Genomic DNA, 27,723 nt, shown 5'->3' on the forward strand with positions numbered 1-27,723 from the left:
AGCATGCAGAGTATTGAATGCTTCTATTTTCTAAATCATAACACTAGTTTTACTTTGCATTGTAAACATCCAACTTGGTACTTCAATCCATGAAAAAGGATGGATTCACCAGACTTAGAGGATGTTCATTTAGTTGTTTATTTATTTATTTTTTAGAAAAAAACAACAACAGACAGCCATAACACAAAACTATAATCATTTCAGATGGCAACTCTAACTCTATACAAAATAAATTGTGGTAGTCAGTAACAGTTTCATTTCTGGTTCAAGCAGAGTGAAACTATTATGGAATCACTCAATTCTGAAGAAAATATGGAATCACACTGTCAATATTATTTCCCAAAGCTAACACCTAATGTCACAGCTTGCAAATAGTCTGGATCTCAATCCAATAGAAAATCTGTGGGGGAAATTCAAGAAAATGGTCCATGACAAGACCTGCAAAGCTAAACTGACAACAGCAAGCAGAGAAAGTTGGAGCAAGATTGATGAAGGGTCCTGTTTGTCGCTCGTTAAGTCCATGCCTCACAGACTGCAAGCTCTTATAAAAGCCAGAGGTGGTGCAACAAAGTACTAGTTGTGTGGTGTAGTTTTTTTCACCCATGATTCCGTAACTATATAATCAGAATTAAGCGATTCGATAATTCACCTGAGTCACAATTCAAAAACAGTGGTACCGTCTTTCAATTTACAGTAATTTGCTGTCAAAACCCCCAAAAACAATGTAAATTCCTTGTTAATATTATGGCAACTTAGATTCAATTTTTGTACTGCAAAAATCTACAGATTTTTGTATATCCATCCATCCATTTTCTACCGCTTGTCCCTATCGGAGTTGCAGGGGGTGCTGGAGTCTGTCTCAGAACGTATATAAAAAAAAACTTAATTCAAAGGCAATTGTGTAATGCCATCATTTATTAATCTCTGTGACAAGCAGCCCTCTGAGGGCAGCCATAACTGTGATGTGGCCCACAATGAAAACAAGTTAGAAATCCCGGCTCTAAGGTAAATTCTGTACATTATTACATTACTTCATAAAACTGCAATAGTTGTTAGTAAAGTACACTCTATTGCATTTTTTAAATACAATATGTATTATCTAAAGTTTGTTTTTTTCTTTAAATGTTACATTCTAAAATCGTGCGGTTTTGGGGAGAAGGGGCAATCGCCAATTAGATTGATTTCAATGGGTGACGGTGGTTTGAGATACAAATGTTTTGAGTTAAGAGCTCTGTCACAGAACCAATTATCCTTGTAAGTTGAGGTACTACTGTAATAAAATAATAAGCAAAGGTGTAATAAAATGGGGACTAACATCTTTGTCGTGTGTTTTATTCTGATTATAATCATGATCACAAAATTAAAGACGAAATCACAAAATCATTCAATGATCAGGAACATTTTCAAGTAAAACAATTACGAGTGTCGAAATAAAATACAGCTTTAGCCTATTGACGAGGTGAGGAAGAAGGAGTGTCGATAAAGCGAAACAGGATGTGAAGCAACTTACCTTCAAAATAAAATTTAAAGATTTTTTTTCTGTCCCATCCACACAGTCTCTTTTACTCTGGCACGTTTGGAATGTAATTAAAAGGTACATACACAGATATACCTACAAACACATGACACATTATTAAGAACACATCATTTCAGGGATATGGAATGAGGCTTTTATGCCGAAAAGTCGCAGCAGAAGATGCATGTTTTTATTAGAGCCCCCCCGTCTTCCTTTTCCCTCGCCCAAGCGCAGACGTGACATGCGTCAAAAGTCGACAAGTCACCATCAACTTCGCGGATTTTATTGATTACTTCATCGATTATTGATCACCCTGTGATCCGTTGGTCCTTTTAGTCACCCGAGCCATGTTGCTCGTCACAGATACCGTTATCGCCTCTTGACGGCCGGGCAGCGGAAGTGAGAGAAGTGGGGAAGTTGTTCATGGATGCTGAGTAACTGAAGAGCAACCTGAAGACTGATCTGCCTTCTCTCAAGTTCAAGTTCGGGGCCACTTGGTAGTCCCCGCAGGACATGGACACCCACGTTAAGGAGGGACAACTTTACGTGCAGCATCAAAAGTTTGGCAAGGTAAACCTTACTATATTATTACTGTTACAACCAAGTGCTAAAAACGTGTAGTAAACGATCAAACCAGAAGAGTATATTGATAAACAGTAAGTTTCACATTGTTATCGTCCGATAAATACTAGAAATTAATTTAGGCTGCCAAGTGAGATGGACAAATTAAACCGATAAAGCACACAAACTACAGCCGGTGTTCTGGAAACATTTGCTACCCGTAAATTATTTGTTGCCCAACGCTACTGAGCATGCGCACTCATGCGCATCAACGCTAGAGGTTTCCTCGAACCAAACATCCACAGCAATTAAGGTGAAAAACGTTAATATGTTGTGGTTTCAGCATTTTTTTTTACATACCAGGAAACAAACCAAATCAAAAACGGTATAAAAATAAAATGCATGGCTGGTAGTTTGTCAAACCTTTTTCACCAAATACCACTTCAGAAAACACCTGTAGTACCACCATATTGACCAACATTAAAACACAGTAGCGTAGTAGGCCTAATTATTCATTAAAAGCAAGGCAGAGGTTTTATTCAACGAGTATATTTAATATTTTTGGCCACTACACACAGTTTGGACAGTAACAGTGTTTATAGGAAAATAAAACTATTTTTTAATCAAGTGATTCTTTAGCGCAGTGGTCCCCAAACTACGGCCTGCGGGCCGCATACGTCCAAAATCTGGCCCGCGGAAAGTCCCAAGTTAAAAAAAAGTAAATATATATATATATATATATATATTTTTTTTAATTATTATTTTTTAATCTGTCCTTTCTTGCCCATTCATCAATCCATTTTCTACCGCTTGTTACTCTTGGGGTCTCCTAGCCGCTCAGGCAAATCATATTGTCTAAAAATGCATTTTCCCATCGATAACGTGACGTCAACTGTGTGCTCTTTCAGTCATTTGGTGCACGAGGAAAAAAAATGGCGAAATCGTTTGGGAAACGTGTGTCCGTCCGGACAAGAAAGGGTAATTACCGTATACAGTTTATATATATATATATATATATATATATATATATATATATATATATATATATACATACATACATACATACATACATACATACATACATATGTATGTATGTGTGTATATATATATATATATATATATATATATATATATATATATATATATATATATATATCCAGCGCCCCCCGCGACCCCGAAGGGAATAATCGGTAGAAAATGGATGGATGGATATATATACATACATACATATGTATGTATGTGTATATAAATATATTTATATATACATACATGTATATATATATATACATACATACATATGTATATATAAATATATACTGTATATACACATACATATACATATATGTATATATATATATATATATATACACATACATACATACATATATATATATATATATATATATATATATATATATACACATACATACATACGTATATATAAATATATACTGTATATACACATATATATATACACATACATACACACATTATATATATACACACATACATACACACACATATACATACACACATTATATATATATATATATATATATATATATATATATATATATATATATATATATATATATATATAGCCCGGCCCCCGGCTACATTTTTTTAACCCAATGTGGCCCCCAGGTCAAAAAGTTTGGGACCCCTGCTTTAGCGCATCACTAGAAGGGCTATATGGATAAACATCGATTGATTGATATATGGAGTTCGAGAAGCACTGGTCTATACTGTATGGTGACAAAATGAATGTCAACAATAAGTGTTTTGACAAGCTCATATATGAATAATAATACAAACTAGAAAAGTACTTGTTCCAGCACCTATTTTGAACATTTTCAGAACATTTCATCCAAACCCGTTCCATTACGAATGTTGATAACTATCGAATTACGCAACTGGTTGGATTTATTTGTATTTTTATGAAGCAGCACACTTTTTCAGAACATCGACCTTGTGATGAGCTGCAAACAGTCATACACAATTACATTTTTTTTTTTAATACATTGTGCATGATGACATAGGAACCACTGAGACAGCATGAGGCATACAGCGCAAAACAATATATATATATAAAAAAAGTGATGTAATATTTAGTTACCATTTTACAAAGTGATTCTCACTGCGCTATGTTATCTTGTCCTTAACTCTCCTCGTTCCCAAGTGTGCCTGGCCAACCACGGCGAGTTGGCTTCACTGCCCTGGCCAGCGAGGCACACTGGATATCATTCATCAGCCATTGGTCTTTGACTTAATGGAATATTTTGTCTTTCTATTCTATTGTCCTTCCAGGACCTCCCATTAAGAATGTCAGAAAGAGCATTCATTTTTTTTCTGAAGATGATGAGACGTCTAAAAAAATTAATAATAATAAAAAAATAGTACGACTTCTTTAGAACAAAACCACATGGGCCAGAAAGTGCTGTCTGTGCGATCTTCTAAGCAAGAAAAAAGTGATTCACATATTTTGTAGAATTGTATATGCTAAATAAGAACACAGCCACTCTAAGAAGGTCTTTGTCTCTGTGCGTGTCGCGTTCTGGTCATATGACATGGATGGACAAAACATTTTGGTCCGGTTTCCTGCTCTGAAATCACCACTCTACAATTCAGTGCTGTTCAAATGAAAAGTACGCTGTACTTCAAACCTAGTCTGTGACAAAATAGCATTGTTGTGTTTTTGATGCATTAGTGGTCATTTGTGGCACACTTTCATGAAGTAGCCTTAAAGCCTCACATGTGGTTCCTGAATCTTCTGCCCTCGCTGAACAGCACAGATGTGTGTGGCAACATTTTTGGTTTCTGTTTAGCCTCTTTCCTGTTGCCCGTTTCCTGTCTTCGCACCCATTTTTGTCAGCGGCAGATGAAACCGAGAAATCCTGCTTTTAGCTCACACGCGTAAAGTTGTCGTCCGAGCAAAAGCAAAACACAGTGGAACTGGCTTATGTCGACCAGCTATGAAGCCACATTTACATGTTCTTATTATTACTAAAAATGGGCATGCTTATGTAGATGTTCATGGTCGACCACAATTTGAGATCTATAGGGGTCATTTCTGTCAAAAAAAAAGTATATGTTGAAATGGGTTGCAGTATTGTCAACTTTATGAGTATCAGTAGTACCACAACGTAACTGCTGTCTACTTACACAGCATTGAAACGTGCACACAGTGGTTTTTAATTGTAATTCTTTTTTTGTGCATGTATTTATTGTCATTGAAGTCAAGACACATGACAAAGTTAACGCAGTAGCTCTGTTAATTTATGAAAAGTACGCTAATACTTTTTATAGTTTATTATTCTTCGGTCAATGATCAACAAAATAAACAAACAGTTGCACATTCATAGATTGAAAATGAAAATGAAAATGTTGCAGACCGAAAGGGTTTAGGCTGAAGTTGAACACTTATAGCGCCTAACCCTATAAACAATGTCAAGTACAAGATGAACTTCCGAAAATTATGAAATGTCTTTTGTACAACATATTATAAATACACATTATACACAATATGAACACTGTTCAATTATATACACAGTAAAGGCATGTGAAATATCCTTATACGCGTGTTAAACCTTTGTACCAATTTATATACTATATACAAACAATTATACTTCCATTATTATTTATATCCCACATTTAGTATTTTAATTAACATTGATCATAGTATTAACTACTGTGTTGATTCAAGAGTGATATATTTTTCCAAGACATTGGTCTTAAAGTGTTTTTTAAATGTGTGAATGGACCTGGAACATTTTAAGGAATCATCCAAGCTGTTCCACAGTTGAACCCCCCTGACAGAAACACATCTACTTTTTAAGCTTGTTCTTATCTTAGCTTTCTGGAAGACAGCTGAACCTCTGAGGTCATAGGGATTCTCTCTGGGTTTGAACCTCTCCTGTAGACACCGAGGCAGCATGTGGTTATGAGCTTTGTACGTCACAATAGCAGTGTTGAGGTCAACAAGATCATGCAGTTTTAAGGTTTTTAATTTAATAAACAGAGCATTGGTATGGTCATGATAATCTGCATAATTTACAATTCTAATCGCTTTCTTTTGAAGTAAGAATATAGAGTTGATGTTTGTTTTGTAATTGTTACCCCAGATTTCAACACAATAATTAAGATAAGGGAGTACGAAAGAATTATATAACATATTAAGATAGTGTGTAAAATTCAGGCTGGTATCGGCGATACAGATCCGATACTTTGTGCAAATATACCTAATGTGTCTGGTAAAATTAAAACAAATATTTTTCAAGTGTTGCTGCTCTTGAGGAATCATCTCAAAACGATATAAAATTATAGGGCGAAACAAATGATGGCGTTATTTTGCACTGAATGCAAGATATTGACGCTGCACTTGCACATTACATACTAATAACCCAGGCGGACTAAAAAGTAGTTCCACCAATCACGTTTCATTTAGACTAGAGCTCAAGGATTTAGTTACATGACAGTGTGTTTCTGTCAATGATATACATGATCTCAAATAACAAAAGTATCAAACGTATCGATATTTTGATTTGAGAATTGATACTAGAGCATAAAGATCTGGTATCGGCAGTATCAATATTTCAGTATCGGCCCACACATCACTACTGATGAGGCAAGGAGAGTGTGGCCAACTCAGCATCTATAAAATAGCACAGTATATACTATGGACGTTTCGATCAGGGTTTTATGATGCCGATACCGATCACATATATTAACTCTACAATTTTCAATTAATGGTGAGTCCTATTGACAGTTTAACAATATCAACACAATATTGAAACTTGTTCCTTACTCTCTTTAATTACATACAATATTAGCCAAATAAAGTCAATAGTAATATAAATATCGACCTTGGTATCAACACCACCATTTTATGGATCAATCTGCTCTTCTTTTACATGTTGTGTACAGGCTGCAACAATACTGACACACCAACTGTTGTTGTTTTATCATCATATGTCTAACTCTTGTTAACCTATTTTAAATCCCTCTTAATATCTGCTTACTTTCTTCTATAATGTGGTTTAATCTAAATTTTTTTTAAAGTTTACTAAGCACGTATTAGCTTAGCAATTTAGCATGTCTGCTCCTGGCTTGTTCTCTCTGTGTAAGATGTTTAGCCTCGTCCTCCAGTGATAATGTACTCAGTAATGATACTTAAGAAATGCAATTTATTTTCCTTAATGGAGGTGAATATTATTAGTTGCTAGCCGCTTGTCAGCCAGTGGACTAAAAATAAATAAATGATAAATGGGTTATACTTGTATAGCGCTTTTCTACCTTCAAGGTACTCAAAGCACTTTGACAGTATTTCCACATTTACCCATTCACACACACATTCACACACTGATGGCGGGAGCTGCCATGCAAGGCGCTAACCAGCAGCCATCAGGAGCAAGGGGTGAAGTGTCTTGCCCAAGGACACAACGGACGTGACTAGGATGGTAGAAGGTGGGGATTGAACCCCAGTAACCAGCAACCCTCCGATTGCTGGCACGGCCACTCTACCAACTTCGCCACACCGTCCCAATACAGTGTTTGCCGGTGGAGATCGGCAATTGTGATTGGCAATCAAGAAGAACTGCACTATTTTTGGAATTTTGCCTATCTTTTACAATCCTTATGTGAGACAAGCACACATCTGTTTTTCTTTTTAATGCACTCTAACTCTTAAATAAAATCTAGCAAAATTCAGCTAACAATGGAGCTCATGGGAGTCGCTCTGTTTCACCTATAAAGCACTCTAATAAATATCCAGAAGCCTCCATCGTTGCTTTATATACACACTGTAAGTATATATGGTAATGTAGTAACAGGCACGTTCATAATAAGATGTAAGATTTACGTATTTTGCTCATTTTAAGCATTCGACGGCGTAATAATTTCACAAACGCATCGCAACATTACATTTTTCCTTCAACGCACCAACAGCACCAGTGTGCATCATGAATAAGCATCATGCAGCGTTATTGTTAATTGCTAAGCAAGAAATAGAAACTTTGAACATAATTAAACAATCACTCACTGTACAATGTCTGCTCTCACTGGGATGCCAACTGATGAGATGTTAATATAGTCTCTTTGAATGAAGAATCGATCATAATCCTCTTGCAGGCAAAAAAAAGTGCTGGAAACAAGCGTTTTTTTGTGTCTCTCTCGCTATCTCCGGGTCTAAATTGAATGTCAAAGTTGACCAACTTCCCAAATAATGGCCACATCCTTCTACTATCCAGGTGAGAGGCATGGTTATAATCTAGAATTAACTTTTACCAACTCAGAGGCGATGCAGCAGCAGCTCAGAAAGTCAACTTCCTTCCCGCACTGTGCGATTCAAGAACTCCTTCATTCCACACTCCATCCAGCTGTATAATCACTCGCCATACAGCAATAGATGACATCTGCCTATTACCTGACACCTGACATGTTAGCTACTTCTCTTTGTTTATAATGTCTATTTTCTATTTCCTGCTGGATCTACTCCCTATTTTATGCTGCTGCTGTCACATATACTGTATATACTGTAATATTGTACATGGTCATTGGTATATATTGTATATATGTTATAGACATAATATAATATATCTGTATATATATTATTCTGTACACATATTATGTTTATATTCGTATATGTTAGATTTTTTTAATCGCTATATTAGTCTATTTATACCTGCATTGTCCTTTCCATCCTTACACTTTTCATCATTGTAACTGAGCTACTGTGTTGAACAATTTCCCTTGTGGATCATTAAAGTTTGTCTAAGTCTAAGTCAAGTCTAATAAGCTAGCTACCTCTCTGTGATCACAGCGCCGCTAAAATAGTTTGTCAGTGTTAGCACTTGTAAAAACAAAATTGCTAATACTTGGTTAATATGCAGGTCACGAGATGTAAATAAAGTACTGTTGGCAGTTTTTTAGTGGGCATTATGAGTCAAATAGTGTACTCTCATTAGCTGCATTGTTAGCCACCCCATACTTGCCATATTGTATTAATTAAGAATGCATAGAAAAAAGAAAAACATTAGTTTTTGTCTTACATAGGGATTGTGGATGATACACAAAAGTCCCCAAAAAGTGCAGTTCCTTTTTAAAAACATTATTCTGCAATGGTGATTATGTACTTTTTCTTGAAAATCGTCCGGTATTGATGGCTGATTGGTGGCTGATTAATCGGCACATCCATCGTAAAAGCCATTCTGGAAAATTCACTTTACACTTCAAGGCTGCCTAGGCAGTTCGGCAACTTTTCTATCTCTCTTGGTTTGGCTTTATCTAGCAGGCAAACGCTACCATACACAATACTTCCATTACTCCAATATCAAATGATATCACAAGAATCCGAATACAAGTATTCACAAATAGAGGGTGCTGAGCTAAGGGGGTTCCACTATAGAAGCACAATATTAATTCTATTGACTGACAATTGCTGTGCCCATCAGAAATGGAAGAAGAACTGGTTCGTCCTCTTCCCAGCCAGCCAAAATGGCATCGCCCGCCTTGAATTCTTCGACTCGCACGGGTCAGGAGGAGCAGCCGTCGCTTCAGGCAGCAGCTCCAATGAGAAGACCAAAAAGCTGGACAAGAAGATCATCCGCTTGTCGGAGTGCATCTCCATCTTGCCGGCACTGACAGAGAGCTGTCCCAAAGACAACATGGCAGCGTTCTGTGTGGAAACCAACGACAAGACCCATGTGTTCGCTGCCGAGAAGAACGCCGCCAAGGAGTGGATGGATACCATGTGTGACATTGCATTTCAGGTATCCTTTCTGCTTTGGCCCCTCTATGAACACCAATTGCTAAATAAGTGCCATGTAGTCAACGAAACAGACATTTGGTGAAGACATCTTTCTGTCTCCTCAGGGTGGAAGTGGCAGCGGCAGTGTTTCTGGAGAATCTGATGGGGGATCCCAGGACTTGAAAATGTCAGAGAACCTTATCTACTACTCCAGAGAGGAGGGTGAGGATGTTGTAGCACAAACTAGTGGGAGGGCAGATTGATCCAAATATCAGTAGTATCGATACCATTGGTACTATCAGTATCAAATCAATACTAGCCGGATGGGGTTGAGATTTTTCAGTTCTTTGTGTGAATATTTCCCCAAATATCTGTGTTTTTATAAAAAGCCAAAGGAATTGAATGAGAGCCAATAGTGGTTTTTGCACTATTGACTTAATTTTCATCAAAACGTTCTATGTACTAACAGCAGAAAAGCGAATAATTGTATTAGTTTGTTAATTGTTACATTGTCTTACAATATTGTATGCAAATTATTTTTTCCCCCCACAAATTATTTGTTGTTGTTTCTGATTATAATTATGATCAACAAATTAAAGGCAAAAATAACAACATGTTTATATAATTTAAAAAAATTACAAGTAAGAAGTATCGGTACACTGTATTTACTCAGTATTAGATTGATGCCAACATTTGCGGTATCGCCAAACCCTGGCACAAACAATCAATGTTGCGTGCAATGTTTTTTACGCAACGTATGTGATCTATACATGTCCTAACTGTGCTAAACTGGGTTTTTATATGTTATTTTCTTCGTTTTCTCTTCAGTAAACAAGTTCTGGGTGGGCATCCAGCGGACCGAGGCTTCGGATCGCTGCGGGCTGGCAGGTCACTACTGGCTTAAAGCCGAAAGCAATGTCTTGATCTTGAAAGATCCCAAAACAAAAAGGAACGTCTTTGTCTGGCCGTACAAGCTGCTGAGGAGATACGGGCGTGATCGGGTGGGTTTAAGAACGCGACTGCATGTGGTCTGAGCATCTTCTGCTTTATGGTCTGTGGTTATGTTGTTTTTTTTTGCCACTCACCAAATTGCAAAGTAACGTCAAAAAATGACTCTGCAAAGCAACAAGAAGGGATGATTAAATGGAGTGCAGTAGTACATTAGATGAGACTGAAAAGCAAAACAAGCATACTCTTTTTCTTCTCACACATTGACTGATATCACTTCTACAGGTGATGTTTTCCTTCGAGGCCGGCCGGCGCTGTGACTCGGGCCCTGGTAACTTCACCTTCGACACCAAGCAAGGCAACGAGATCTTCACCCTCGTAGACCAGGCCATCAAGTCACAAAAAGCCCTGGCTGAGGAGTGTCCCCTGAGCTGTCCCATCAACTTTGACTCGGAGTGTCCGCCATCGCTGCAACACATACGCAACACTGGCACCACTGCACCCGGCAGCGGAGACAGCAGCAGCTGTAGCAGCTGGGAGGCCGATGGTGATTCGGGCGGCAGCAAGCCGGGCTCTGCAGACGGTGTGCTCGAGAATAGAGAGGGAGGAGATGCAGCAGGAAAAGGGCAAGGAAGCAGTGGAGCTGAGAGACACAAAGGGAGGAGTTTACCAGAATTGCCAGCCATACTGGGGGTTGTGAGTGAAGGAAACACACCTCCACGGTCACCAAGAGGCCAGCGGGCGCTAAAGGGTTCTTCCTCTGCTGATGAACAGGCCGCTCTTTATTCAGAGCCGGCTGATGCAGTCCGCCTGCCTTTGCACACTGCTGACAGTCTCTACTCAGACCCAGTGGACAGCATCAAGAACCAGAACCCTCCGAGCAGCACATCCACACAAGTGCCGGTCTCTCGACTGCGACCAGCGGGTGGTGAGTCCTGTGGAGGCGGGGCTCCAGCAGAGCACCACCACGTTGGGAGCAACCAAAGAAAAGCCCCCGACCTGTATTCACATGTGTATGATCACATCAGCCTGGAGCTGAGCCACAAGACGAGCACAATCGGTCTAAACGGGCCAACCAATGCAGGGGGGCGTGGGAGAGGTGGAGGCAGAGGAGTGAACAGAAACGGCGGTCAAGCAGAGGTCGCATCCCCTGTTCCAGCTCTGGAGCATATTTATGATGAGCCAGAGGGTTGTGCAGCACATCGAGGGACAAGTGTTTACAACGAAGCCCGTCTGGAGCCTCATGGTCAGAAGAGGCCAGAGGAAGTGGCGCCCCTGACAGGACCGGAGGGAAATTACAGCACAGTCACCCACGGAGAGTTCCACAAACACTCCCCAACGAACCAAAGAGCGCAGAATGCTCCGGTTGCAAGATGGCCCAAACCTGTCACGGCCCCCAAACCCAGCTGGGGCACTTTTGGTCGTAAAGAGCCTGTACCGTTGCCTCGCGGGAAAAATGGCGCATCTGTCAGTAACTTAAACAACAACAACAACATTTGGGATATAAGTGGAGAAGGGGACCAGGAGCTGTACAGCAAAGTATCAAAACAGAAAGCTATACCTTCTAAATCCTGGTTGAACCAGCCCAAAGCGACACCGCTGAGGTCACCTGACATTATCTACGACAACTTGGGAGATATTTGATAATCGCAAGAAACTTGTCAAGCACAACAAGACAGCTTTACTTTTCATAGCATATTTTTCAGGTGTGTCCACTGCGGACTCTAAACAATTGAGATCAAGTATTTCTCATAAGCTCTCGGCTAAAAGAGAGCCACCTCCTTTTTTGAGGTGGTTTCACAAATTGAGGGAGTGAGTCTTTGTCTTTAAGAGACATGCGAGAGAGTTTGGATTCTGGAACCAGCTGAGTTCTGTTTTTACAAAATGTCTGTCGCCCATACGAAATGACAGCACCGCTGCATTTTTGTCTTGGTGAAATCTGAGACCATTCTGGACAGCCAGAATTTATTTGAAAGGTTCAGAAGGATCTATAAGAACTAGTATTTCCTGCACCGATTCTTCTCTTTCCTTGCCAGCAGTGCAGAGAGATTTAAATGGGCTCTAGTACGGGAGCTGTTTCACCCTAAGGCTCCACGTGGTGGAAAAACATACTGTTATGCTTTTGCAGGAAGCATGCGATAGGAACCCAATCCCCTATTTGGCTCAAGGAAACAGACAAAACGGGGTCACGTGACTTTAACTGCAGAGGAAGGTTGACAGAAACTACTTCAATCTCTCGTTGTTCATCTAAATAAGAAACCCTGCAATTAGCTGAAAATGTGTAAAGGTGCATCTCAATAAATTATAATATCTTTGAAAAGTTAATCTATTTCAGTAGTTCAATTGAAAAAGTGAAACTATTATATTCTATGGACTCACTAAACAAGATGTGTCCAAACTATTTCAAAATACTACAACATTTGTGAGAAAGTCAAAACAAATAGGGCTGTCAATAATACTGAGTTAACGCATGTGATTAATCACAAAAAATACTGCATTAAACATGTATACACGCAGATTAATCACACAATGTATTGTGACTGTTCATGCTCTTTTACCTTAACCACGGATGGTTACCTGAAAGGCGGCGCAAGTTGCTATTTGGTCAGTGATCAGGCCAATGCATACGTTAGTGCAACAATGAGTGAGGAGACTGACTGGTGTGCTGCTGGCAAATTTCACTAAAACTGTTACCAGGTTTTGAGCAAATAAATGATGTGCATTCAAGTAAACCATTTACAATTTTTCCTGGATGACATTATGACAATAAAACTGCATATGTCCAAATTTTGAGTATTTCTTTAAGTCAATTTAAGTTATACAATCTAGTAATAACCTGTGATTAATCACGATCAATCCAAATTTAAAAGTGTGATTAATTGGATTTAAAACACACACACATATATATATATATATATATATATATATATATATATATATATTGATCGTGATATATATATATATATATATATATATATTGATCGTGATTAATCACAGGTTATTACTAGATTGTATAACTTAAATTGACTATATATATATATATATATATATATATATATATATATATATATATATATATATATATAGTCAAAAGCTTTTGTATCAATTTCAGTTACAGCAGACTTCTAACATTTGAGCTTTTTCTCCTTGAGAGGAAGAGCTGCAGGCCGCAAATGATAAATAAAAACACCAAAATTCAGTAGCTTTGAAAAAATGGTCAAAACATAAATATTGTAAACTGTTGAGTTGTGCTATAATCAGCCTTTAATTGCTCTAAACCCTGGCTTATGCTTTTGTGACTATAAATACCAACCTACACTATGCTAGCTTGCTCGTCGCCCACCAAACTATCCTGCAGAGTGTGACCTGCTCCCCCCCAAAAATCTGACCATAAAAGTTACTATTTGGGCACCTTGTACTATGTACTTGTACTATATCACTTGTTGAGAAAGCACGAACCTTATTTTTTTTATTCTGGATCAAAATTTGCAATGGAAGTGACTGATGCGACAGATTATTTGCATCTCCAACAATTGGTTCACAAGGAATGAATCTAACAAGCTCATAAAGAGTTGCTATAGTTGCTTACAGAGTTGACCCTCTTGGACCCACCATTAAGAAGGCATTGGCCAAGATGATGTAAAAATTATGCACGAGTATTATCCCTGTGTGCTTCAGTCTGAATTGAACGCTTCAAATCAAATAACCTTTGCAGGATATTCTTATTGATTGCGATGCACCTCTATATGTAAGAAACAGCTGGGCTGTCTGTAAATAGAACTAACAATAAACAATGTCGAAGAAAAGTCCAAACAGTTCTCCAAAGGTGTCAACATAAGTATTTTGCTACCAAGGTCAGTCATTTTCGCCAAACAGATGTTCTGTCCTGAGCTAAAAACAAGTATGACCTCATCTTTCGCTTCTCGTCTTCTGCCACACTTTGTTTTTATTGTTTCACTCCATTTCCAGCCACTTCATTGCACCGTTAAAACATGAAACAACGGGCTTTCATTCGGACTTTGTTGTCGTTCTGCTCTCTCTGCCTCACCGTGTCCGTTGTGTTTTGAGAGTTGCCATGGCGCTGGTGAAACTGGGGCAGGATTGTGTTGAGCATTTCAAGTGCAGACAGAGGTAGATTTAACACAAGATGGCTTAGGACAGAAGCCCAAATCAGCCATTTAGCAGCATGAAGAATTTAAAGGAGTTTATTTAGAGCTTACAAAAGAGAAGATGAGAAAGACGTTCACACGATAAATGTTGGCAAGAAAGAGCTGCATGTGTCATTTGGCTTGAAAAACAGGGACAGTCTGTTCCCTTTCGAGGCTCCAGTTCTCCTTCGTCCCTCTGCTTTTTATTTCTCCAACTGCTACCGGAGTGCTTTTTGAAAGATACCCACGTTACATTTGGAGCTTCCCAATTCTGCCAATCCCCACCTGTGTGTTTCTTCAGGCCAAGCAGGAAAGAAATGAGAAGCCAAAAGGGGGACAGACAAACTTCTGTGTTTCTCATTAAACTCTAATCGAACTTAGGACAAACAGAGCCAGACACATGTGGCGCATGGTAGGTTTGTCTGATTCTTCTGCTTCTTGAAATGACTCAACACTTCCTCACTGATATCCAAAACTAGCTGCATAGTTGCAGTCTGTCAGAGGGAGTATAAACTCTTACTGTCTGTTTTTTTTCATTCCGTCCCTGACGTGGCAACAGCGGTTCGGCCTGTTTGGAGCTTTAATTGCTCAAGACCCGTTTAGGAGGCAGTTTTTTGTAACCTAACAGATCATTCTGAAATGACTAATAACCACATTTTAATACAGGTTGGTTTGTCAAAAACAACAACATTCCATCATTAGAGCTAGTGCACAGATCTATGTGAGTGCATTCAAGGTTGATGGTACGCTGGCTCATATTTTTAAAGACGGAGATGTCTGGCTAACTTCCATGTTGTTCCATGAACTTGCAGCAACTCTTAATTGCATATTTGTTTGATGGTGTTTTTGTGTTTAAGGGATTAAATAATATATATGTTTGGAGGCCAAGTTGCTGCACATTTGCCTCAGTCGGCCATTGTATGGTGGCCTCACTACATGGTTTCACATCAACATCTGCTGGTGCATTTCACTTCAGAAGAGCAGGCCACGCCGGCTATAACGCAACTAGTAAAAAGTCCTCTTGCATACTTTGCTCAAGCTTGAGTATTAGGAAACAGTGTGTGGGTGTAGGCGTGTGTTAGCATGTTCCTTTTCAGGCAGCATGGTGATATGCATCTTCTGCCGCACATTTTATCTACCTCATGTCTCATGTTGTTTTTCCGCTATTAGGGTTTTAGCTGGGCCTGCAAACACGCCTGAGACGCTCTCACTTTGACCACCAATTTTTATTTTTAGTGTTGTGTGGTCAACCAATTGAGTTATGCGCCTCTGAAGCTGCAGAAGTTTGCCACACTCAAGAGGAAATTATTGTACCGTACTTTCATTCACCTGTTTCAGACCTTTGTGTACGTTTACACATTATTTATATCCTACTTCATATTGGCCAGTGAATGTGCAGACTCTACTTTTTAGACAGTGTAGGAGTGATTCGCCTCACAGCAGATGAACTTCCTTCTTCTGTTCACACTCAGGGCTGCTGGGATGCACTTAAATTATTCTCAGTCTGTGACCTGTGTAGAAAGTGCATTGTGTTGTATTATCACTCTAGCCAGAACTGCAGGAAAGACAGCATGTCAGAGTGCGCAAGATATATATTTTTTTTTATTGTGAGGTGCCAATTCGATTGCTTCAAAATGAAACACAAAGAACAAAGCAGGAAGTTGCAGCATTAATATCATGCTGAGTTGTTTAAAACTATAGCCCTTAGCCTCTGACATAGAGCAATATCCCTTATGTTTTTTTTTAACATTTAAATGAAGCAAGAAGATGGCAGTTCTAATCATTTAGACACATTTAAAATTCTCCCACCAAAATATCAAAATACACCATGGTGTCACTGACACAACTGTATACTGTATAATCATCAATGAACAAAATACAAAAGCCAAACAGTAACACAACACTCAAACTTCTTAAAATCTGACATTTCTGTCATATGGCAAAACTTGAAAAGTCTCTGAAACTAATGAAATATAAGTGCACACACCCACACCAAAATAGCCCTTTTGCTATCTCGCTTCTCCTTACACGGTTAGCAGGCTGAAAGAGGAACTGCTTCATGTTTTTATATTTAAACCACCTTATGAAATTTACACACAATGACAGAAAAGATGCGAGGGAAAACAAAGAACCAGGGAAACGAGCAAGTAATGTCAGTATGAGGACTTAGTGGTTTGCACAAATTCTCTGTGCAGACAAAAGAGTCGTTGTGTTTGTCATTTCTGAATGCGGAAGTCCTGTGACATCACAACGCCATGAGGTAATTTCTCACTGGTCGTCGCTGGATGTGACAAGGTTCAACATGGGGGTGGAATGGCGGGAGACTGATTAAAGCCTGGTTATACGTGTGTGTATGTAAAAGAGATGATGCTCTTATGTGAGGAATATATAATTAGTAATAATGGATGGAGGCAACACACTAATATGAGTTTGAATCAATTGCATTGTGTGTGGGCAAATCCTTGCAAAACGGGTCAGATGTGTACATGCATGAACTTGCATTGACCCCATTTCGAACATCACACACACACTAATACGTAGAAACGTTCAGTCATATTTACAATTTCCAAAATTAAACTAAAACATGTTGTCTCTTATCTTCATTCATCTCGTCCTACGGCACCTTTCAACTCCCGCAGAGAGATTCCTGAGCTGCGGTGAGGGAAAGCAGAGAGGCCTTCTTCTGTGTTGCTTTTGTCTGGCTTTCATTAAAACGGAAAAGCTGTGTTAAGACCAGGATGCAGCAACAAGAGCAATGTCCAGGTCTACATGCTGGAAATGTTTTTCCCCATATAAGACTTGTGGGTTGCACACACTTAAATCCTCTTTAATGTCTCATTTGTTTTTAATGTACACACTTTCAGTGATTTGTTTCCCTTCTTATTATCTTTGTCTTATTTACAGGGGGGGATTGGGTGACTGTCATAATTTCAAACACACACATGCGCACACACACACACACACATACAAACTAACTGAACCAGTGTGGTGATTACTAGCGATGAGTGAAATAATTCAGTCAGCTGACCCAGACATAAAGTGACTTTTGCTTCTTTAGTCGCACTTGATATCAGCAAACCTCAAAATGGAAATAGCTGTGTCAAAGAAACAATTATTTTGGCTAAATAGCCAGAAAGTGTACACAATGTATTCCACCAACTTCCTGTATTGCTCTCAATTAGAACTTTCCTTCACTCACCCATCAGTCCTCTTCCAGGTTTATTATGGAGCTGTCGTCGCACTGTTCCTGATGAGCAGAGACGAAGGCCTGATGGCTGCCACTGCTTTGGAAGGTCAAAACGGGACGAGAGGCCTTGGCAAGTGGGAGTCCCAGTGAAGACGAACAAGAGAAGGGCATGGGGGACACGGTCGCCTTGATCTTGCTCTTCATTCCTAGCTGACGAGCCTGGTTTGGTTGCCAAAGGGAAGCAACACACTTTTAAAATTTTACACAAAGTTTATACCAAGTCTAATCTGCCAAACTATGCACAAAGCAAACGACTATAGGCAATCTTAGTAAACAAGGGAGGAAATACAAGCGAAAACTACTGTACATCTAAAGCATTTGTACTGAACACTGAAAACATTCAGTAAAGCTATATGTGGAAATACTTGATTAAACAAACTAGTGTACATAAAGATCTTAAACTAAATGAATCAGTCAGAGAAACAGTATTATCAGACACTTATCATGGGACAGGGGAATGATCAAATAATCTCTGTCTCGGCCTATTTCTTTTAGACATGTTGAGCTATTGAAGTGCAAGTTGTGCAGTGTTTATTTTTATTCAAGATTTTATTTTATTGGGGACGGCGTGGCGCAGTGGAAGAGTGGCCGTGCGCAACCCGAGGGTCCCTGGTTCAATCCCCACCTAGTACCAACCTCGTCATGTCCGTTGTGTCCTGAGCAAGACACTTCACCCTTGCTCCTGATGGGTGCTGGTTAGCGCCTTGCATGGCAGCTCCCTCCATCAGTGTGTGAATGTGTGTGTGAATGGGTAAATGTGGAAGTAGTGTCAAAGCGCTTTGAGTACCTTGAAGGTAGAAAAGCGCTATACAAGTACAACCCATTTATTGTGGTGGTAAACATTTGAACAACAACCCTTGTATACAAATGTTTAATCAAATGGCAGTAGACATAGACAGACTGCGTATTTCTTTATAAAGAATAGGAAGAAACGACAGCACAGTGCTTGGATATTTGTTTTGCCACTCAAACAATTTGCATGGCAGCGGCCTTATCGAGCACAGTGAGTCACACTGCCAACAACTACACACTTTTAGGCCACGCCGATACAACAAAAGAACGCAAACCGACACAAAGTTCATAGCAATTAGTTTACAAACAATGGCTGGTGAAACATTAACATCCACCCCTGTACTACTACTATCAAGGAGAGGTGTACAATCTATTATGGTCAGTATAGATCATTGCTGACATTTTCATGTTCCACTGACGAAACAGTGTTTTATGATAAGACGAAAATATTCTAACTACATCTTAAGCTCTACAAGACCTCCTGTGTACATGCTGAGTCACTTCCCCAATCTCTCAAAAATGAAACACACTGACAATGAAAACTGACTGACTTCACACTTTCATACATTATAGTGAACCATAACGAGTTATTGAAAATGTTTAAATTTGTTTCTAAAAAAAACAGCAGCAGCTCATGAACTATCAAAGGAACTTGTTTACCACCCTGCTCATCTCTGTACAATTATTGGACAGAAGTTTTTCATTCTTTGTCTTTGGTAACCAAATCCTCTAAGTGGATTATTCGGGGTAGCCCCTCAGTCATCTTCTGGTAGCATTCAGTACTTTGTTCGCTAGAATACTTTTTGTGCTTAACTGGTAGGCTGCAGCGCTTCCCTACCACACTCGCTTGATCAGAGATATTTATTATTTCCTTAAATTGGAGAAAATTAGGCTGATATTGAATGGTTGTTCTGTAAAATTTCAAGACATATAGGGTGCTTTCTTAAAACATGTAAAGACTAATCTACAGGTTGGCCCTGATTGAGATATGGTTAAATTGTGAATGACTGATTAGCTTTTTGTTTGCTTTTGTGTATTGCTGCACCATGTTAGGGCCATTCAGAAGTACAGTTGTCTTTGGCTTTATATCAATATCTGCCTGCACTTATTTGCCTATTTTTTGGGGTGGGGGAAAAAATAACATTTGATTTGTATTGTATTGTATTTCTGTTAACTGTGTGTCAAAACATTTAAATAAAAATGTTTTTTTTTTTTTTTTTTTTTTAAATAACTTGTTTACCTGACGCGGTTGTCTGCTGACTGTGGCTTTAGCTCCCTCTGGTGGTTGAGACTGCTGTCTATGTGTAGCTGGCTGCAGCCTAGATGCACAAATCATTGTCAGATGTTCTGGATTATAAAGCTCGATGACAAACGTCGAACCACTGAGCAGGTGCTGACCTGTAGGGATATCGCGGCTGGGAAAGCAGGCCTCGGCTTCTGAGGTGAGGGTAAAGGTTGCTGCTCAGAGAGTGGGGATTGAACACACATTCCTCGTCCATCTGGGTGAAGCAGCCCTGACAGAAAAGCATGAAGTATGACCCAAATGTGCAATGATAGCACAAATCTGCTTCTGGGCTTCTTTGTAATTGTTAAGGCAGTGTACAGGTCACCTGTATAACCTGCATGGCTTCAGGTGTGGGATCCTGCACTGGCAATGATAGGGTGCAAGGCAACAACAATTCTCTTGAGACCACCGGCTTCAGGAGGAAGGAAAGAGATGCCGAGGGTTGGAGGACATAGTGAGAAAACACAGCTGTGTCGCGTACAAAAACACACAGGGCACACAGCATGAGTGTGTTGCATAATGCGGTTTCCTTTTTGATTAAAATGAACAGAGATTACACTGTTGGCATGTGTGCCCACCATACAAAGACCAGTTAAACCCCCCCCAAGTGTTATAACTCATGCACCTGGGCCTCCAGTTGCCGACCTTTGAGTGGATTCTACCTGCAGCAGGAGGAACATGTCACGACTCTGAAAAAAAATCATCAAGAAAAAAGGATGCTAACATTTCCTATTCTTCTGTAAGGCCTCAGAGAGTGTTGGCGTTTTACTAACGGTACAGTGCAACACGGAAAGTATTCCCAATTTCCCAGGAGTATTCACTTTTTGCACATTTTATTAAAGCCTTATTCCAAAATTAAACACAGTCGTCCTTCGTTTATTGCTGTTAATTGGTTCCAAAAATGACAACGATAAATACATTTCCGCTAAATAGGAATTATTAATTATAAATCTAATATTTTCAGAGCTACCGCAAAAAAAAAAGTTCAAATATTTTGCAACATTGTAAGAGCCCCCTGAAATAACACCCTTTAGTTACCTTTACACTCTTTTAATCCAATAGAGCAATGCTGCCTGAGGCTGAGCTAATCAGTGGCCACGATACAGAAAACTCCACTCTAATTTAGCTGTAAATATGATTAATTGGAGATTTTTAGAATTTGCCTTAAAAAAAAAAAATACTCCAAAGAATCTGTGATGTGGTGAAACATGATGTGGCGAGGGTCAACTACAAATAGTTTTTACCTCAAAATTATACACACAACACCCAATAATGACAACATGAAATAGAGTTTTTGAAAGATCTGCCAATGCATTACAAAAAAATAAAAAAATACATCACGAGTAAAAGAATTCACAGCCTTTGCTCAACACTTTGTTAATGCACCTTTGGCAGCAATTACACTTTGGGCTTTTTCACCCATTCCTCTTTGCATTACCTTTCAAGCTCCATCAGGTTAGATAGAAAGTGTCACAGCACCATTATTTTCACATGTCTACAGAAATGTGAAAATGGGATTGTAGTGTGGGCTTTGGCTGGGTCACTCAAGGACATTTACAGAGTTGTCCTGAAATCACTCCTTTGATATCTAGGCTGTTTGCTTCGGGTTGTTGCCTTGGTGAAAGATGACCCGTCGCCTCTCACTGAGGTTATGAGCGCTTTTATGCAGGGTTTCTATGTACATTGAAATATTTTTTGAAGGTTGATCAGTGGCTGCGTCTGAGCATAATTTTCATCACCATGGCAATTGTGGTCTTCTACACATGTGATTTTTTTATGTTGTCATTGTGGGATTTTGTGTGTCTTCTTCTTACATTGTATTCCATTTTGGATTATGGCTGTAATAACAGCAGCTATAGTAATTGTGGTCTTCACCTGTAGTGTGTGGCAGAGAGCATGAAACCAGTTGTGGTTGTTCTCCATCTCATCCCAGTCCAGCTGCCAGCAGGTAGTGGGGCGGATCACCAGCGGCAGGCCGTACAACATGCTTTCACACATGCCATCAGCACGCAGGGCCCTGCAAGCACACCCAACCGTGGCCAGTTTAAAACATAACTTTGTCCCTAGTTGAACAGGCTAGTATGCACAGTATGCAAACAATAGGGATCCTTGTTGGTTTCACATCTTGTGTTGCAATCCATGCAAGAGCCCCAAAATAACCTCCCCATTTTGTCTTGTTTTTGTCAACGGCGAGCCAAATATTTCCTCACAAACAATGTCTTGACAACATAACTGGCGACTTGGACATGTTTTTCAGCATCAGAGCAGAGGACTTGAGCAGAACACAGTGGACTCTGATGATGCAAGGACAGGGTTTCATCTTGGGAAGTCTTCCACTGCTGTGCACCATCAAAGAATGGAACCATTCATTGTCAAAGAGGTTTAACAGAATACAAGCCACAATACATCCATGGTTCACACACACACACACAAACATGCGCACACACTTCCTGTTTCCCGCCATAAAGATGATGAAGGCTTGACAAGGAAACTTTTTTCATGCTACTTGAAAACAATGTTACTAGATTAGCTCTTGTTCTTACTTGATTGCTCTCAGCTTCTGTGGTACTTGGCTCTGATTGGTTGCACCCTTTGAGACAGACATGAAATCACGAACACTCTCTGTCTTCACACCAAGCTGGGGGGTCAGTGGGATGAGGGCGGGGCTGATCAGACGCTCCTGCTTGTCACACTTAATGCACACTAGACAGCAGCCAAAGAGCCATGAGCTACCACAACATTTTTTATTTGTGGTGGGAGAGGAACATACTTGGAATGTGATTCTCCAGTGGGCTGGGCAGAAGAAGGTGGAGGTGTTCCTTGTCCCCGCCTTGCTCTTGAAGCCATGCTTTTAACACAGACTCCACTGCAATCACATTGTTGTCCACCTGCTGCAGGTCCACCAACAACAGATTATCTGCAACAACGTTAATAATTAGATGGCGTTTTCTGACTCCACATGGAACGCAAACTGACACAAAACAGGCAATTATGTTTCTAACCACTAGATGGAGACACAAGACTTCGCTCACAGTGGAACCTCTTCCATTATTTTCATTTCCTTTCCTTCTGCTGTCATTCACACATCTAATTGTTCATGCACAGGAGAACTTCCTTCTAGTCACATTCTCTATCTGCCAGAGGTGGGACCAAGTCATTGTTTTGCAAGTCACAAGTAAGTCTCAAGTCTTTGCCCTCAAGTCCGAGTCAAGTCCCGAGTCAAGACAGGCAAGCCCCGAGTCAAGTCCAAAGTCAAGACTGGAAAGTCTCAAGTCAAGTCCTAAGTCCTGCATTTTGAGTTTCGAGTCCTTTCAAGTCCTTTTAACCACAGACTAATATATTAACACAGATTGTGTATGCTTTTCAAACGCTGTATTTATTTATTAAAACAAGTGCATTTTAAATTGCAGGAAAGAAAATTGTGCTGACATTGCACTTTATAATAGCACTATTAACCAGTCATTTTAAACATTAACTCATTCCTTTACAGAACAAACACATTGAAAAATAAAGTGCAAATGTACTTATTTGTACAAAAGTGTTAACATTGAAAAAACATGACATATACGTGAACATAACAAAAAAGTTTTACTTTTTATATGTCAGGGCCCTATGCTGCATTGCATTTGCAAAAGACCAAATTAGCCAAGAGTCTGTCAGTCATTTGTGCACGATGGGGGCGTAGTATGATGCCACCATGGCTGAAAACTCGCTCCACTGGAGCACTGGAGGCAGGCACTGCCAAGACTCTCATGGCCACTCGGAACAGTGAAGGAAGAGTCTTCATGTTCAATGCCCAGAACAAAAGGGGGGAGAGAGTTGTTTTGGGTTGGTGCACTACTTGTAAGTGTATCTTGTGTTTTTTATGTTGATTTAATAAAAAATAAAAAAAATAAAAAAAATTATTTGTTGTGCGGCCCGATACCAATCGATCCACGGACCAGTACCGGGCCGCGGCCCGGTGGTTGGGGACCACTGAGGTAAACAACCAACAGTATGTCAGAAAGCTAGCTAAAACGGTACACATATTCATAATATAGTATACATTTTAACTGACCTTTATTTTACTATTTTTGTCTTTTTTTAGGTGGCTAAAATACGCGGTGCTGCTGACCGCCGTCTAACGTTACGTGTGATATATTGACTAACGTAACCCTGCTTAAAAAAAATCACTGAACAAAAAGTATGAATAAGTTAGTGAACTGCAACAGATTCCCGTGTTTGCAACAACGTTATAACGTTAGCAGTGAGTTTACAGCCTCAATGATTTAACTACACAGCAAATAAAAGTCACGTTACTTAGCCAATAAACGTTATCTTACATTCAAAACTTACCGTTCTTTGTGCAACTTCAAATGCCGGACGAAGTTGGAAGTTGTTGCCTCTCCATCAGTAATTTTCGAACCGCATGTGTTGCATACTGCAAACCGTTTTGTGTTGACCACCTCGTAATTTTTATACCCAAACAAAATTATTTTAGGTATCATTTTTTGTTCACTGGCGTGTGGTTTGGACATGTCTTCTTCGTTGGTTGTCCTGCAATTTGATTGGATGAATGCTGTGTGATGAAAACAAAGTAGATCTAATTTGATTGGCTGTTGTACTGACAGCACACCAGCTGACACACGCAACGCTGATAGACAAGTACACAATGAAAAATACGGAGCGCTCCCGAATAACTTTTTCATCTTTGGGTTTTGGGGAAAGTAGCAAGTCATGTCAAGTCATGTCAATTCAAAAGGCTCAAGTCCAAGTGAAGTCACAAGTCATTGATGTTAAAGTCTAAGTCGAGTTGCAAGTCTTTTTACATTTTGTCAAGTCGAGTCTAAAGTCATCAAATTCATGACTCGAGTCTGACTCGAGTCCAAGTCATGTGACTCGAGTCCACACCTCTGCTATCTGCTGGTCAATAATGAAGTTATTGATTCACTAATGGTGACTAAGTGAAAGTTGAAAATAAAGAGACACTGTTGGTGTGAGACAAGGGAGATGTGAGTATTAAATATTTGAAACTTTAAATTCCCTAGAATCTAATACAACATTTCACATAACAGAACCAGCTATATATAACTCTGGACTAAAGGGAATAATCCAGAAATAAGTACTTGATCTTTAGTCATATAAAATATATCTGTCACTTTTTGAGGGGTGAACTTGTGGTCTGATCACATCTAGGGGGAAAACAAAAGAATGAACTAACATTAAGAGGATGAACCAACGGCAACATTTCTTCTGATGTTCTGCTCCAATTCATTCATGTTTTCCCTAGAAATAGGAAACCTTGAGATAAGTTGCTCCCAAGTCTTGCACTCTCTACATTTAGCAGCATGCTAAATGTAGATTTACTGAGCAGAGAAAGTAAACAAAACATTTGGGAACTAACATATTAGAAGAGAGAGAAGCTGGGCTTTGAGAGCAAATTCCAAAGGTGAGGAGACAGGGTGTGTGTTGTCATTGTGATGGTAATAGAGAGATAGGAGGAAGAACCTTGGGCGGTAGATCGAGATGGAAGAAACTGAGTTGAAGCAAATCAATAGCAATTCCCATATGCTGTGGGGCTTGGAGAGTGGGAAAGCAGAGGCGTGGAGTAAGCAAGTGAGGGAGAGAAGAATTATTAGAGCTGATATACACTCAGCAGCAGGGGAAAGAATTGTAAATCACAGCGAGAAAGACAAGAGAAAGCGTAGGAAATTAGTGCAACATAGCAGGGACGAAGGTAAACGAGAGATGCTATGATCAGGGCCCGCTTAATTGGGGGCCTCGGGGCTTAGGGTTCCCCCCCACCCCACCCCAAAAAGAACCTCAACAACTACCCCTAAACCTTAACACCCTTCTCCCCCAAACTTAACCCCCCCCTGCCATTTTACTCAACAGAACAGCAACAATGCAAAATGATCAGACATTTAGGAAAATAATTTACTTCATAAATGCATCTCTTTGCGAGTGTAACAGACGCCAGTCAACTTCAAGAACACTACGGTTTGGGAGATTGCCTGTGCTTTTAGCTCATTGTCCGAACGCACACCTCTCACACCGGCAACCTAGGTTCGCGCCCCACTGAGAGAAGTAGGAAAAACAACGCAGCCGAAAGAGAGTACACAATCACTACACGCAGCAGAGCTTTCTGTGATTGACAGCTCTGACCACCAATCATTGCATTCTACCATCAAACTCGGGGGCCCCTGATTGGGTGGAGGCCCCTGGGCTTCAGCCCAGATAAACCCATGCATTAATGCGCCCATGACTATGATGAAGGTAAAAGGACCGGGGCTTCTCTGTAAGACATCCTTTGCACACAGTTCTGACTAAGCAGGATGGGTTTGAAAATTGAATTCAAAAGCACACAGCTAAGATATTAAAGAAGTATCTTCAGGGCAACCTTGTGAATGTTCTTGAGTGACCCAGCAAGAGCCCACAATTGAATCCCGTTGAACATCTCTAGAACACCTGTGCACTGACACTTCCTATGCATTCTGATGGAGCTTCAGAGGTGAGACAAGAGGAATGGGTGAAACTGCCCTAAATGTGTCCAGCTAGTGGTGTCATATTCAAAAAGACTTGAGGCTGTAATTGCAGCCAAAAGAGTAAACAATCAACACATTTTAAGCAAAGACTGTGAATACTTATTGTCATGATCTGTCTGCCTGTCTGCTTTTTGTTACAGTGCCTGTTTTTTTGGTCACAGGGCTGGGCCTCCTTCGCCCACACCTGTAACCCATTTCCTCCTGCCTTCTTAAGCTCTCCAGTCCATTCATTCGATTCCTGATGATTCATCCTTCCAGTCAAGTTCATCTCCTTTGCTTTGGCTGCACTCACGCTTCTTGTTTTTGTCACTCTGACCCAGCGTTTCTATGTAGTGTTAACTTTTTTCTCTCCACACCTTTTGTGTGCGATTCCTGTTTCTACACACCTTTTGAGTGCATCCTTAGTTATTTTTCCTCACTCTTTTTTGAGTGAGCCTTTTGTTATTATTCTTATTTTTTCTCTGCGTCGGGGTCCGACTCCAGCAAAGCCGATCGTGACACTAATGCAAACCTGATTTTGTTGTTTTTATTTATCTTTTAATAAACTTGCAAACATTTCAAAAAGCTTTTTTTACGTTGTCATAATGGGGTGTTGTGTGTACAATTTTAAAGGGGACCTAAGATGAAGTTTGTCTTTTCTGAGTTACAAATGTTAAAATGTTGGATACTGGTCTCACACAATGCCAAAGTGCCAAATCATGAGGTTCATACATTTGGGCGTGAGCTTGCACGCAACTTTTGATGCCTCTATTTGCAGGATTTTGGAGTTGGGAATTAGTGACATCGCTGATTGACGGATCTAATGTGGGCATTACTAGTATGCCAGCTGCAGAGCTCCTCCCTCTTTGCCACATAGACTGTGAGACTGTAATGGCTGCTGCTTGGATCTTGTGTGTTATTCAATCTTGTCTAATGCCCACACACTTGCTCTGATGTTTAAAAAAATAAATATATTTGT

The 27,723-nt window shown here is 39.8% G+C and overlaps 2 protein-coding genes across 12 annotated transcripts in view; one reads left to right on the forward strand and one right to left on the reverse strand.

The window, feature by feature from the left end:
• The first annotated feature begins 1,750 nt into the window (after positions 1-1,750).
• Positions 1,751-13,659, forward strand: dok1b (docking protein 1b). Its single transcript, XM_061959245.1, has 5 exons — positions 1,751-2,086; positions 9,526-9,843; positions 9,947-10,043; positions 10,650-10,822; positions 11,055-13,659. The coding sequence occupies exons 1-5, from the start codon at positions 2,030-2,032 to the stop codon at positions 12,411-12,413; spliced, it is 2,004 nt and encodes a 667-aa protein (XP_061815229.1). The 5' UTR covers positions 1,751-2,029; the 3' UTR covers positions 12,414-13,659.
• Positions 13,660-16,362: 2,703 nt separating this feature from the next.
• The window catches only part of m1ap (meiosis 1 associated protein), a 71,338-nt gene continuing 59,977 nt past the window's right edge, over positions 16,363-27,723 (reverse strand). For 8 of the 11 annotated variants that reach the window (XM_061960137.2, XM_061960138.2, XM_072913239.1 and 5 more), the window contains 9 exons: positions 23,012-23,158; positions 22,785-22,944; positions 22,117-22,258; positions 20,867-20,930; positions 20,567-20,709; positions 20,355-20,470; positions 20,197-20,275; positions 18,117-18,323; positions 16,365-17,619 (listed from right to left, as the gene is read on the reverse strand). In XM_061960137.2, the coding sequence (XP_061816121.2) occupies positions 18,120-18,323; positions 20,197-20,275; positions 20,355-20,470; positions 20,567-20,709; positions 20,867-20,930; positions 22,117-22,258; positions 22,785-22,944; positions 23,012-23,158 (1,055 nt within the window). In that variant the 3' untranslated portion in view covers positions 16,365-17,619; positions 18,117-18,119. Of the gene's footprint in view, positions 17,620-18,116; positions 18,324-20,196; positions 20,276-20,354; positions 20,471-20,566; positions 20,710-20,866; positions 20,931-22,116; positions 22,259-22,784; positions 22,945-23,011; positions 23,159-27,723 lie in introns of all 11 variants that reach the window. The other 3 variants (XM_072913240.1, XM_072913241.1, XM_072913242.1) reach the window with 3 other exon arrangements.

This window comes from Nerophis lumbriciformis, linkage group LG05 (assembly GCF_033978685.3).
Source record: "Nerophis lumbriciformis linkage group LG05, RoL_Nlum_v2.1, whole genome shotgun sequence".
NCBI lineage: Eukaryota > Metazoa > Chordata > Actinopteri > Syngnathiformes > Syngnathidae > Nerophis > Nerophis lumbriciformis.

Bases quoted from the DNA above. Each gene is read 5' to 3' on its own strand.
- dok1b (XM_061959245.1), top strand. From the start codon at position 2,030: ATGGACACCCACGTTAAGGAGGGACAACTTTACGTGCAGCATCAAAAG. The intron at 9,844-9,946 runs GTATCCTTTCTG...CTGTCTCCTCAG, and splicing joins TGTGTGACATTGCATTTCAG to GGTGGAAGTGGCAGCGGCAG. The intron at 10,044-10,649 runs GTGAGGATGTTG...TTTTCTCTTCAG, and splicing joins CTACTACTCCAGAGAGGAGG to TAAACAAGTTCTGGGTGGGC.